The 15181-nt window shown below is 31.9% G+C and overlaps 2 protein-coding genes across 2 annotated transcripts; both read left to right on the forward strand.

Moving 5' to 3' along the window:
* The first annotated feature begins 1902 nt into the window (after window positions 1-1902).
* On the forward strand, window positions 1903-10023 carry LOC137823564 (uncharacterized). Its single transcript, XM_068628750.1, has 7 exons — window positions 1903-2645; window positions 2797-2959; window positions 3305-3511; window positions 4390-4683; window positions 4766-4963; window positions 5555-6103; window positions 9952-10023. The coding sequence occupies exons 1-7, from the start codon at window positions 1903-1905 to the stop codon at window positions 10021-10023; spliced, it is 2226 nt and encodes a 741-aa protein (XP_068484851.1).
* Window positions 9906-13846, forward strand: LOC137824176 (WRKY transcription factor SUSIBA2-like). The gene is made up of 5 exons (XM_068629657.1): window positions 9906-10353; window positions 10633-10734; window positions 11221-12101; window positions 12188-12346; window positions 12936-13846. The coding sequence occupies exons 1-5, from the start codon at window positions 10087-10089 to the stop codon at window positions 13669-13671; spliced, it is 2145 nt and encodes a 714-aa protein (XP_068485758.1). The 5' UTR covers window positions 9906-10086; the 3' UTR covers window positions 13672-13846.
* The last annotated feature ends 1335 nt before the right edge of the window (window positions 13847-15181 follow it).

The raw sequence follows: 15181 nt of genomic DNA on the forward strand, positions 1-15181 counted from the left end.
TAGTTTCCTTTATCTTAAAATTGTTTTTTAAACCATAACAAAAATGGAGAGATGAAAACACACCAAAATTCCTAGAAACCTAGGAAGCATCACTGAATCACTCAAAATACTCATGAAAAAGAGAAGAGATAAATGAATGAAAAAAAGGTAACTTAACAACCTGTGAAACCTTAAAACACTAAAAAATTAAGTTAAAATGAGTAAATACAAAAACACTAGAATAAAAAAGAAACTTTCTTTAAATCAGATTTTGTTAATTAAAATAATTTATACTTAGTTATCTTTTAACTGGTAGAATTTCATTTGAGAAAAAAAAATGAGAATCTGTTTGAGAGAAAAGAGAGAGGAAAAAAAGGACTTACATTTTCTTTGCTTGAGAGAATAAAAGAAAGAAAAAAAATCTAAGAATGAAATGTAGTTACATTTTCTTATTTATCTTTAACAATATATATATTTTTTTGCATAATGTAGATAATTTAAAAACAAATGTCATACAATTATATATATACACTAAAAAAATTTATGAAATAAAAACCAATTTTTAGATATTAAAATAATTAATTACAATAATAACTAAATTAGAAATCATTTTAAAAACTAAAAAAAAAATTCTAAATTAATTTCTATTATTACTAAATAGTTTCTAAATTATATCTAATTAATAATTAATATTTTAAATACTAATTATTTAGTTTTTAAATTTATTACCAACATAATACATCTTTCTCAGTTGTCTCTCCCTCCCTTTATTATGAGAATATTATAAGTTTATAATAATTAAAATTTTCTTAAATTAATATGTAAGATAAATTTAGAAATGTTATTACAAGTTTTATTATACATTTTTATTCACACATATTTTAAAGAATAAATAATTATATATATATATATATATATATATCCACTATTTTTAAAAAGAGAAGTTTTTTAATTATTTTGAAATAAACAGAAATTATGAAATTATTTATTTTATTAAATAAATAAATATTTTATTTATTTATTAAAAGATAAGTAATCTAAATATTGTAGGTTTTTTCTTTTGACAAAAATATTTCTATTATTATAATAACTATTATAACAAAATATATTATTAAATTATAAAAATATTTTTTTAAATTAAAATTAATTATAAAAATAAATAATTATTTTGAACTTAAAAAAGTAGTTATTTAAAAGGTAAAATTGTAAGAAATTTTGTACACAAAAGAGGAATTATTATAGATTATAGATAACTATTGAAATACAAATACAACATTAAATTATAAAAATATTTTTATTAAAATTTTATTGTAGGTAATTTTTTATATTGTGTAGGTGATTTTTTAGTGTTAATAATTATTTGAATTTAAAAAGGTAGTTGGATAAAATTATACTAAATATGCCACCTTGTAGGACTTTATGTTCTTCCAGTGCAAGAGTTTTGTAAGAACTTTGTGAATGATTTTTTTTTCCCAATATTTATTTGAGATAAGAGTTGCTTTGAATGAAAAAAATATATATTTTATTCTGTGACATAGGGTATTATTTAAAATTGTATGTTATCTCATTATTATTAAAAAAAATCATTAAATAAAAACTAATTTTAGAAATAAAAATAAATTAGTATTACCGGACAAAATCATTATTAGACTTTTAATTACAGAAATATAATCACTATTAATGAGTCTATAATTAGACTTAATTATAGGAATATAATCACTATTAATGGATCTATAATTAGTCTTAATTACAAATGTTATGTGAGAAAAAAAATCTGTACGGTTCTAATGCTATGGTTATATATATGTATCATTGCTATAGATGAAAGACAGATTGAATAAAACAGATAATATTCTTTCATGGTATCAGAGCTCAAAACTCTAATACCCGACAAGCACAAAGCAAAGGCAACGGTGCACAACCATGGCAGATGCACCAGAAAAGAATAATGCCAACAAAGCAGAGCACGAAGGAGGAGGTGCTAAGAAGACCTACTCGTCATATGATCTCAACGCGAGTGACAATCCCGGAAACATAATCACGCAAGTCCAATTGCGCGGAGAAAATTACGACGAATGGGCAAGAGCAATAAAGATCTCGCTTCGTGCCCGGAGAAAATGGGGCTTCATTGATGGAACGCATATCCAACCAGAGGATGAGGCACCCGACCTTGAAGATTGGTGGACCGTGCAGTCCATGATTGTATCTTGGATTCTAAACACCATTGAACCAAGCTTACGATCGACAATAGTATATGCTGAGACTGCACATAACTTGGGGGAAGACATTAAAGAAAGATTCTCGGTCGTGAATGGACCTAGAATTCAACAACTAAGGTCGGACTTGTCAAGATGCAAGCAGGAGGGAATGGTGGTGGCAACTTACTTTGGAAAATTGAAGGTCCTTTGGGATGAGCTTGCTAACAGTGACAAAATTCCATCTTGTACGTGTGGTGGATGCAAGTGTGGGATTGGTGCTCAGTTGGAAAAACGAAGGGAGGAGGAGAAGGTTCATCAACTCCTTATGGGGTTGGATGACGCAAGCTACGAGACAGTAAGATCAAACATTCTGGCCTCAGATCCATTGCCGTCTCTGAACCGCGTATATGCTATGTTGGTACAAGAAGAAAGAGTGAGAATGATGGCCAAATCAACGGAAGAAAGGGGGTTGGTCGTGGGTCTCGCGATGCAGGCCAACTACAAAGAAAAAGGGCGTGGAGATATGGTAGAAAAATTAATGACGTGCAGTCATTGCGGTAAAAATGATCATGACATGAAGGGATGCTTCCAATTGATCGGATATCCCGAATGGTGGCAGACCAAAAGGTGAAGGCAAATGGAGCGGCAGGGGACGCCAAGGGATGCGAAACAAAGGTAACCTGACACGTGTAAATGTGGCACACGCTAGTGGAAGCAACAGTCAAGCCAACAATGACGACAAGAAACTTGAGATGGCAGGTCTGACCAATGAACAATGGAAGGTACTGGTTGATATGATCAGCAAACAAAAATCAAATGAACCAGAGAAAATGACTGGTAAGAGCATTTGGGATTTGTGGATTATTGACTGTGGGGCATCAAACCATATGACCGGGTCACTGGAAAATTTGAGTGAAAAGGAAACTATACAAAGGTGCCCCGTAGGGTTACCCGATGGTGAACGTGTTCTAGCTTGCGAACAGGGAACAGTGACTCTTGAAGAAGGACTTGAAATGAAAAATGTCCTTTATGTTCCCAAATTAAAATGCAATTTACTTTCAGTACCTCAATTGACGAATGAAGAAAATTGTGTTGTAACATTCACTGATAAATTGTGTATTATACAGGACCGCACTTCGAGGACGCTGATTGGAGCAGGTGAACGTAAAGATGGGCTTTATTGGTATCGTGGGGTACGGAAGACTCAAGCATGTCATGTCAAGATGGAAAATCAACTAGCACTTTGGCACCAAAGATTAGGACACCTGTCATTTCAGATTGTGCAAATGCTTCCTGATATAAGTGGGAAATGTACTCGTGATGAGTTGAATACAGTTTGTGAAGTTTGTGAAAAATCGAAACAAACGAGAGATAAGTTTTTCTTAAATGCGCATCAAGCTTTGAATATTTTTGATTTAATTCATTGTGACTTATGGGGTCCTTATAAAACTCCTTCATCCTTTGGTGCTTCATATTTTTTGACAATTGTGGATGATTGTTCACGGGCAGTTTGGATCTATTTGTTAAAAGAAAAAACAGAGGTATCAGTGACTTTGAAAAAAAAATTCACACTCGTTGAGAGGCAATACAACAAATGTGTTAAAATGGTTTGCTTTGACAATGGAACCGAATTCATGTGTCTAAAACACTATTTCATTCAACAAGGTATCCTTCACCAAACTTCCTGTGTCGGGACCCCGCAACAAAATGGACGCGTCGAACGCAAGCATCGGCATATTCTGAATGTTGCTCGGTCATTACGGTTTCAAGGCAATCTTCCCATTAAATTTTGGGGGGAATGCGTTTTGACTGCAGGCTACTTAATCAATCTCACACCATCCTCCATTCTAAAAGGAAAAACCCCTTATGAAGTGATCCATGGATGTGTACCCAGCTACGCGCACTTACGAGTATTTGGTTCATTATGTTATGCTCATAATCAAAATAGACAGCGGGATAAATTTGATAGTCGTAGCCGAAAATGTGTGTTTGTCGGGTATCCATATGGCCAAAAAGGATGGAAATTATTTGATTTGGAAACATAAACTTTCTTTGTCTCTCGTGATGTACATTTTTTTCGAAAATAAATTTCCATATTTTGAAGCCAAAAAGATGGACACTGCACCACCATTACAAAACCCAATTATTGCCAACTCTTTAGAAACTGGAACGGACCCACATTTTCTTCATGAAGTTGCCTCCTCAAACCTAGATGAATGCATCGTCAACCAACCCATTGCATCTCCCATCCCAGCCAAGGAGGATGCTACCCTCACAGATGACTTCGACCACACTATCAACGACTCCGATCCGCGGATCCACCGCCGCGTCCGACGGAGACGGCGCCGTCGGTTTCTTCACCACCGCTGACGGCCGCGGTTCCCCTTGGGCGAGGGCATCGCGCGAAGCTGCCTTCCGTACGGTTACGCGATTTTGTCACAGCCACCACGATACCGTCAAGCCCCTCTGTTCCGTCACCTCCTTCAACAGAATCCTCAGGTGTTTCGTATCCTATACATGATTTTGTGAATTGTGATTCCTTTTCTAACCATCATCAAAGTTTTTTTGCCTCTTTACACACTGAGCAGGAACCCCTGTTCTTTTCTCAAGCGGTCCAAGAACCCCGGTGGCGTGATGCTATGGCACAGGAGATTCATGCTCTCGAACTCAATGACACCTGGAAACTCACCGCTCTCCCTCCTGGAAAGAAGGCCCTTGGGTGTAAATGGATCTACAAAATCAAATACAACTCGGATGGAACAATTGAAAGATTCAAGGCTCGATTGGTAATTCTTGGCAATCATCAAGTGGAGGGTTTGGATTACAACGAGACGTTTTCTCCTGTCGTAAAGACGGTAACCATTCGCACAACTTTAGCAGTAGCAGCCGCAAAAGATTGGGAGCTTCATCAGATGGACGTTCACAATGCGTTTCTCCATGGTGATCTTGATGATGAGGTTTATATGAAACTCCCTCCTGGCTTCCAAGAATCTCAACCAGGGGCAGTGTGCAAGCTTCAAAAGTCTCTATATGGCCTCCGACAGGCCCCCAGGTGTTGGTTTGCTAAACTATCTTCTTCTCTCACTCGTTACGGCTTCCAACAATCCCCGAAGGATCATTCCCTGTTTACTCTCAATAATAATGACATACAGTTGGTTGTGCTAGTCTACGTTGATGATCTTGTGATTGCAGGGAATAATGGTACTGCCATTCAATGTTTTAAAGGCTACTTAAATCAATGCTTTCATATGAAAGATTTAGGCCGCCTCAAGTACTTCCTGGGGGTTGAAGTTGCTCGCTCCCCCAACGGAATCTTCCTTTGTCAGAGGAAATATGCCTTAGATATCATTACTGAAGTCGGATTGTTGGGTGCGAAGCCCGCCACTACACCATGTGAAGAAAATCACAAATTAAGCTCCGCTACTGGTTCTTTTCTTTCTGACCCGGTTACTTATCGTAGACCTGTTGGGAGGTTAATTTATCTGTGTTTCACTCGACCTGACCTTGCCTACAGTGTCCAAGCTTTATCTCAATTTATGCAAAATCCACGCTCCGAGCATTGGCAAGCTGCTCTTCGTGTTGTTCGATATTTAAAGGGGCATCCTGGACAAGGAATACTTCTACCTCGAGAGAACAACTTACAACTCTTTGGGTGGTGTGATTCTGATTGGGCAAGTTGTCCACTGACACGGAAATCTCTCACCGGATGGTTTATTCAACTCGGCACTTCCCCAATCTCTTGGAAAACCCAGAAACAACAAACGGTTTCTGCCTCCTCTGCTGAGGCTGAATATCGATCAATGGCTAAGACCACCCGAGAATTAAAGTGGATTAAAGACATTCTCGCTTCTCTACATGTTCCTTATCCTGACCCAATTTGTCTTTATTGTGATAGTCAAGCAGCACTTCACATTGCTAAAAACCCGGTCTTCCACGAACGCACCAAACACATTGAAGTTGACTGCCACTTTGTTCGAGATGAAATCATTCACAAGCGCCTTCTTCCATCCTATGTGCCCACACATACACAACTAGCTGACCTTTTCACCAAAGCTCTCGGTGCTAAAAAGTTTGGAGCCATCTTGGTCAAGTTGGGCATTCAAGACTTACATGCTCCAACTTGAGGGATATTACCGGACAAAATCATTATTAGACTTAATTAGACTTAATTACAGGAATATAATATAATCACTATTAATGAGTCTATAATTAGACTTAATTATAGGAATATAATCACTATTAATGTGTCTATAATTAGTCTTAATTACAGATGTTATGTGAGAAAAAGAATCTGTACGGTTCTAATGCTATGATTATATATATATATATGTATGATTGCTATAGATGAATAAAACAGAGAATATTCTTTCAATTAGTTATTATTTAACTGCATTAAAAACTGTTTTATAAAAAATTATTTTATTAAAAGTAGATTTTGTTATTAATAAAAATTTATAAAATAATTTATGAATTGGTATCTAACAAGATTTTATCTACTTACTATTTTATATTATAAATTAATTTCTATTAGTTATTGATCAATTTAAAATCTAAAATATTAGTAACTAAAATCCAACTAACATATTTAAATACGTATATTTTAAAGTATCTAAATCAGTATATAATATAGTTAATATAATAATTATTTATTTATTATCTCTAAATTTAATTGTTATTTAATAATTTTTTTAGTGTAGGTATTTCTTAACTTTGTTTTAGTTCATTGAAAAAATTTAATAAATTTAAGCATGTTTTTTTCTATTTCAAATTTATATATTTTTTTTTTTTTGAAAATGCAAAGTTGGTATTAATATACTTACAATTTTATAAAACACAGATGATTTATTTTATATTTATGAATTATATGATTTAATGTTTTTACAGTGAATTTAAAAAAAAATATATGTATATGGAAAAATATAATTAATTAATAAATTGAAACTTAAAATATAGCGAAATAAGAATAAGATTATGCAATATAATTACAAATAAAAGCATACAAGTAATTAAATATTTAATAACAAATGATAAATAATGTTAAATAAATTAACTTAATTTACGGATATAAGAAAATGTGATTTGATATAAAAAAAAAGGAAATATTAATATAAACATAAATTTAAGATTTGGAGAAAATAAATAAATTTTAACATAAAAGCAAAACAATAACTTGATATACTAAATGTTGTTGATAAGTAGTTAAGGTTTGATAAGTAGTTTAAGATTTCATTATAGATGTAACTGTACTTATATATTATCGGCTAAAGATATTTATCAGTGTAAAAAAAAATATGTAATTAGTTAAATTTTGATTGATTTGGAAAAAAAATTAAATGAATTTGTATGTAAATGGAGACATTTAACATTTTGACAATTAAAAAATAACATGAAATAACAATAAACCTTTTTAAAATTATAAATACATTCATGTATTCAATAAATTATTTATTATTTATTATTTATAAATATTCAGAATATGAAACTGATGGTAAATAAAGTTTAATGTGTTTTGTACTATAATTATGTACGGACTTTACATTTTAATGAACGTTACAAATATTTCACAAGACAGTAGATAATTTAAATAATACATACGACAAAACAATTCAAATAAATAATTAACGTGTCTCCTAAAATATATCTGTGTTGTGTATAAAATTAAAAGATGCTAATAATTAAAATTTTGATTTAAGAAAAAGGAAATTAATTTTTATTTAAAGAAAATTAAAAGCATTTGATATTTTGAAAGTTAAAATTAACAAAAAATAATAATATTTTTTTGAAAAAATTGCAAAAATATTCACGCATTACATAAATAATTTATATTGAAAATACGAATCTGATTCAATGTAAGGATCCGATTTTATGAATATCAGGAGAGTGAGTTTAAAATTGATAAATATTATATTTTGAAATTATATTCTAAAAGTTATAAATAGAAAACTAAATAAATTTTATTTTTTCTTTATCTAATTTTCTAAAATCTTAAAATTCTTTTATTTTTCTTTAACTTTTCAAGATAGACTATAGTAGAGAATTCTTTATATATATATATATATATATATATATATATATATATATAAACTGTATTTTTTCATGGGCACTTAAAATTCAATGAACACTTAAAATATTCTATAAGTTGCCATTGAATAATTTCAAAATATTTAATTCTATAAAAAAAATAGTCTTCATGTCATTAATATTGGTTTATAAACGATACTTGTGTTGTGTATTAAATAAATAAATAAATAAATGCAAGTGAGTAAAATTTTAATTTAAGAAAAGGGTAAATGAAATATATATATTAGAAAAAATTTAATATTATGAAAATGAAAAGTTAGCATGAAATAAATTAGTCTTTTTTAAAATTCTAAAAACATTAATAAATTATTTACGTTCAGAATACGAAACTGGAGGTATTTAAATTCAATGTATTTTCTATTTTAATTACCAGGACAAATATTTAAATAATTAATAAGGTGTCATTAAATAATTAATTCTAAAATAATAAAGTAATTAATATGTCATTAATATTGGTCAAGTCAAATTTAGTTATACATATAATATATGACATGTAGATTGTTAAGGATTTATAAGGGATGAACTATTAATGAAAAAAAAAATTAATTGTTTTTTTTAAGAGAAACATATTTTATTTAAGTTAGATAAGATTATTATAAGCAGTGTTGTCCCTTTTTATTTTGTTTTATTATTATTTGAAAAAAAACGTTTTTATCTGTTTCAATTTAATTGTTGCATTTTCTTTAAGGTCAAAGAAAAAAAAAGCATTTGTAATTGTGAATTTATTGCAAGAAATAAAATAAGAATAAAAGTGTGTGAGTTGTAACTAGTGTGAGACATTAAAGGAAAATAAGACAGAACTAATTATAACAGAAAATAAAATTTGTTAGAAAATAGAAAACAATAATAGCAGATTAAAATCTAATCTAAGAACTTTTGATCCGAAAATGGCTGCATATAGATTTGAAGAACAGAAACCAAAACGTAGTGTTTTGAGGTATCAACAACGTGTGTGGTTGTTTTAAATTCCCATTTTTCAAATCTCATTTTCTCCGAAACATTTACTTAATTTGCCCTAACCTTAATTAATTAATTAATTAATTATCTTGTTGTAATTTTCCGTTTATGCCAACTAAAATTTACTATTAAATAACTGTCCATAATTAACATTTTATTTATATTTTTTTTCATAAAGGAATGATTAGTTTCATTTTGCAACGTTAATACAATTTTTTTTGTTGTTGAAAAATTACTTATTTCACAATTCAAATAAACATTTTCTTAATTTATTTAGTGAACCAGGAAAGTAAAAAAAAAATCCCAATACCAAATACAAGGGTTATATCAGGAAACTAAATTATATTTTCTGTAAAAAACTATAATATTAATTTCGTTTATTAATATTTAAACATAAAATAAAATGAATTGAAAAGATACCTGATATTTTTCAAAACCTAAAATATTTATTAGACTTGTTAATCTTATCACAAAACCTTAATTGTAATTGTGCAAAAGAGCAAAACTTTAAATTAATCGAGCGCAATGATTAATATGAACTTTGTTTACTAAATTGACATTAGCAGAGTAAGGTGGCTAAGTTTTATTTATTTATTTATTATTATTAATATTATTATTTAATTTTCTTTTTTATGAAAAAAAAAAAAACATTATGGTTGTGTATATATACACATAGAATAGTGTGTGTGAGAGAAATGGTGTGTAACATGGTTGTGTTGTGTGTTGTGTGTGGAAGCAAAGATTTCACGGCAGAAACAACTTCAAATCTTCACTTTCATTGGTTTCAGCTCCACTGTTCTGGAGCTGAACTTCAGCCTCATCATAACAATCTCCATTTCCAATATCAATTCTAATTCATTTTTCTGTCAAAATGGAACATGATGATCTAAACAACAATCAGAACAAGAATTGTAATGAAGAAAGCCTTGTGTCAGAATCAAATGGTGCAAAGAGAAGCATTGCTGAGAGGAGGGGTTTCAATTCCAATGCGGCACAAATCAACACAGCACTGTTTCGCACTGCAACTTCAACAACCCCTTCTCCTTCCCCTGCTGCTCGATCACCTCGTCTCACCATTCCCCCTGGCATCAGCCCCACTGCATTGCTTGGCTCTCCCATCATGCTTCCAAATTCTCAGGTTTGGTTATATATATGATATACACAATCGCACAAAATAAAACTTATCTGCGTTTTTTTATAGGTACTTTGGGTGTTGTTTTTCAATCAAAATTCCAGTTTCTCCTCAATGATCCACAAAATAAGAATTTCCATTAAAGATCATAGATTTTGTCTGGGTAACATTTCAATCTTGATTGGAGAACGGTTTGCTGCATCTGAGTTTGTTTTTGTGTGATCACCCTTTTCCTTGTTTTGAAATTTTCCGTGGAAGTTTGATTTTTTTTAATTGGTGTTCTAGGCAGTGCCATCATCCCCCACCACGGGCAGTTTCTTCATGATGCCACCTCTACCTCAGGAATCTAATCCATTGCTTCCTCCCTATTCTGCCCCTCTGAATCAGGTACCCTTCTTTGTTGTTGTTAATTATATTTATTATTATTAACAAATCCAAAGTGTAATTGGGGTTGCGTAGTGTTATCTCTGTCAGAAGCATGTAAATGATTTGTTGAATTGTTGATGCTGGTTTCTGTCACGGGCATGAAAATGATTTTTATTAAATTGTTGATGCTGATGCATTACTTCTGCAATCTATTCCTCCATTTTGCTGTGTGATTTGAATATTGAAAACCATCTCAGTTAGATGTGTTTGATGCAGAGAATGGGAGTAGAAGTTTGTGTCAATTAAGTACTATAGCTCACAATAAGCTTGAAACATTAGCGTTGGTAGTATGAATTTTAAACAAACATCAAACCGAGCTTCTTGGGTCGTATTTGTTGACAAATCCCATGAGCTATGTTTTTCTCAGATTTATCCTAAATGAATCTATTTAATTTATATTTTTCTAACAATGCTAGTGAATTTGGTTGGTAACCTTGAACTCAATAGGTTTCTAGTAATTTCCACTCGATAAAGGGAGGAAATAGAGAAAGCCAACCACTTGCTCAAGTTCAGTCACCATTAGATTTTTCATTCCCAGCAGATTTTTCTAAAGGCCATTCTGTGAAAAATAGTGAAGTGAATTCATACAATGATATTGAAATGGTAAATGATGCAATTGTTAATGCCAATAATGTTGAGATGCCAATGTCTGGCTCTGAAGAAGTAAGCGATGAAAGTGCTGTGCCGAAAAATGGTATCAATGGTGAGGATATTGGAGGGAGACCTGCTCCAGAAGGAGAACTGAAAGAAGCATCTCATGCAACAGGCGTGGTGAGGACCTCAGAGGATGGTTATAATTGGAGAAAATATGGACAAAAACAGGTAAAAGGTAGTGAGTATCCCAGAAGCTATTATAAATGCACACAACCTAATTGTCAGGTCAAGAAAAAGGTGGAACGATCCCATGATGGTCAAATTACAGAAATTATTTATAAGGGTAATCATAACCATGTAAAACCACACTCTACTCATAGAGGATCTGCACTTTCTACTGATGAGGTTTCAGACATGGCTGAAGAAGGTGCATTAGCTAAAGTTGATGGTGGGTTCATGTGGAGAAATGTTCAGTCAGGACTAAAAGATTCAAAAAACAGTTTAGATTGGAAGGGTGATGGTCAGGAAAGGACATCATCAACTTCTGTTGTGACTGAGATTTCAGATCCTATATCAACCAACAAAGCTAAATCTCTATCTATGTTTGAATCGGAGGAGACCCCAGAGCTTTCTTCTACACTTGCTAGTCATGACATGGAAGAAGATGGAACCACTCAAGCACTTGCGTTGGTTGAAGATGAAGCTGAGAATGATGAATCGGAACCTAAAAGAAGGTTTTATACTCTATCTGATAATGTCTTTATGGCCCCATATCAAGTGGAAAGAACTAAAATGTTTCTACATTAATTTTTCATTGCAGGAAGAAAGAGAGCTATGCAGTTGAATCAACTTTGCCCCCTAGGTCTGTTCGTGAGCCAAGAGTGGTAGTCCAAATTGAGAGTGAAGTGGACATTCTTGATGATGGTTATCGCTGGCGTAAGTATGGACAGAAGGTTGTCAAAGGAAATCCGAATCCTAGGTATCTTGCCTTTCTTTCTGCACTTGCTGGCCTGTTTATACTTTCCCACAATTGATTCAAATATACCTCTGATGTAGTGTTTCTATCTTTAAGGAAGTATTATATATAGTTTTGGGGCATCGTGCCCAATGGTGTCATGTGTCCAATGACATCCAATGATTCATGTAGCTGATTTTATTTGTAAATATAAGGCTTTTGTTTTTGTTGGACTATTGTGGTCTCAAATGAAGTTTTAAGTTTTCAACTATCTGTAGAGTTTTAATAGAGTTAAAGAGATGTGCATATGGATCAAATTATTCGAGATTCTTATTTCCAATGGTTGGATGCTGATAGTTTCTGTCTCTTGTCCACTGCTCTTTTTGAAGAGTGTACAATTTTCATTCTTAAGTTGAAAGTGTGCTTGTTTGATATTGTTTATGGATATTTATGTAGTTATCCTTCTGTCTGTCTTTCTCTATGTTTTTCATTCACATCAAGCTTTTTCTCATTAGGGCTATGCTTTGTAATTACATCAAGCTCTTACTCAAGGATTTTCACTTGAGCTTATAGGCTGATATGTATTTAAATTTTTGTCGTGGATCTGTTCCAGGAGCTACTATAAATGCACAAGTGCCGGATGTACGGTAAGGAAACATGTGGAAAGGGCCTCACACAATCTAAAATTTGTGCTTACAACTTATGAGGGAAAGCACAATCATGAAGTGCCCACAGCAAGAACCAACAATCAGATAAACACAAGTGATGGTGGTTTGCCCCCCAATGGTGTCAATGGGCAAGTGGCTCTTGCTTTACCAGGGAATGCTGGCATTAAGGCTGAGACTCATCAAACTCTTGCACATCATTTTGATAGAAAACCTGAATTCAGCAATGAGTTTCTCAGGCCTAGTTTGATTGGAAGTTTCAACAATGACATGAAGTTTGGTCCTTCTTCCCTTTGTCAAATGAAGTATCCTTCCTTGAATAACACCATGCCTTATGGCTATGCAATGAACCCTGATCGTTGTGCTGCCCCTCAAGCTGGATCCATTGCCTCAATGTTCCCTGATTTTCCAATGCCACTACCATTGAATCTTCCCTCATCTGGAAAATTTTCAATTTCTGGACTTAACTTTAACTGTGCCAAACCAATAAATCCTATCCAATCTTTTCTTTCTGGGCAGCAAGTGAAGGACATTGATACAGTATTTCTGAGGCCTAAGCAGGAACAGAAGGATGATACTATATATGGTTCGTGCATTCCCTCACTAGATGCAAATGCTTCACTCACTTCTTCTTCAGCAGCACCATCCATTTATCAACGAGTCATGCAAAATTTCCCTTCATAATCTCCTTTTACAGCTATTAGCAAGACCAGCAAAATGCTGATGTTTTTTTGTTTAGTATTCCAGTGTCTTCCCTCCTGTTATAATTTATTTTTCAGTTCTTTTGTTACTGCTGAAACAAACTACAATCTTTATACTAACTGCTTACCAAAGTTCTTGGTAGGTAAATTCCTTGTCCTATGACTCCTATTGTTTCATTTCTTTTATATATTTATTGAAACAAAATATGAAACTTCTTACATATATTTGTAACTAGTTACTAGTAGGAAAGTAACATTATTCCCCTACTGGATTCATTTATGCTACAGTCAATCACAATGACAATTTTCACCTTCTTTGTCAACATGTCAGTCCCTTCATGGATTCTTTTATGCTACAGTCAATCACAATGACAATTTCACCTTCTCTGTCAAACATGTCAGTCCCTTCGTATAGGAATAGCATAATAGCATATGTATGGAACCTTTTCACATAGTCAAGTTATTAGTCATCTTGATCTCCAATTAAAATAAAATGTAACTTATCTAAAGAGTCTGTAATAGGATTCACTAATCATTAACAGATAGATTCAATAAAACTATCCAAAATCTTAGACAAAAATAAGGGGACATTTGCTTGTGGCATATGAAGTAGGTTGAGGAAAATTCAAACTTAAAACAACTAACTAGGACTTATAAAATCTCTCTCTCACTATGAATAAACACGAAAAATTCTGAATGTTTTAGCTAGAAGCCTTAGGAATCAGACTGAGATACTTTTGGCTAGAGTAATTTGGCACCATTTTGCACCATATTGAGTACAAGCATGATTACCCCCAAATTCACCATAGGTCCTCAACCCTAGGCTCCTAGGTTCAAATAAAAATGACATTTTGCTAATTAAATACCAATTTAGAAACTATTTAACAATAATAGAAATTAATTTAGAAATCAATTTTTTTTAATCTTTAATTTAATCACTATAACAACTAATTATTTTTATTTTTTAAAAATTAGTTTCTATTTCATGATTTTCTTGTAGTGGTATGAGAAAGTATGAGAAAGTAATATTCTAACAACAAACATTAATAATGTAATATTATTTAAAATAATAGTAATTTAAAATTTTATAGAATAATTATTTCTAAAGAATTTGTGTTAATGAAATTGTAAACCTGCACAAAAATAACAATGAAGTAATTATTTTACAAGGATAAATGGTATTTTTTTTAATCAAGGGCATTTGATTAGTAGATTGTATAACTGTGTATGAATTCTTTTAACCTTATAATATTAATTGTTTAACTTAAATAACTATAATGGGATTGTATACCTGGTATTCCGTAATATTATGTACCCTATAAAAATAGAGTATTGTAATTATTAAGTTCAAAACATTTACATTGCTCTAATAAGTTTTCTTTGCCAAATAATTTTTTTAATGATTAAAAATTATTTTTAATGTTATTCTATATATTACTTTCACAACATTCTTATTTGAAAGACTAAATTAATATAAAATGAATTTTAAGAAG

The sequence above is a fragment of the Phaseolus vulgaris genome, chromosome 8, assembly GCF_000499845.2.
Source record: "Phaseolus vulgaris cultivar G19833 chromosome 8, P. vulgaris v2.0, whole genome shotgun sequence".
NCBI classification, from domain to species: domain Eukaryota; kingdom Viridiplantae; phylum Streptophyta; class Magnoliopsida; order Fabales; family Fabaceae; genus Phaseolus; species Phaseolus vulgaris.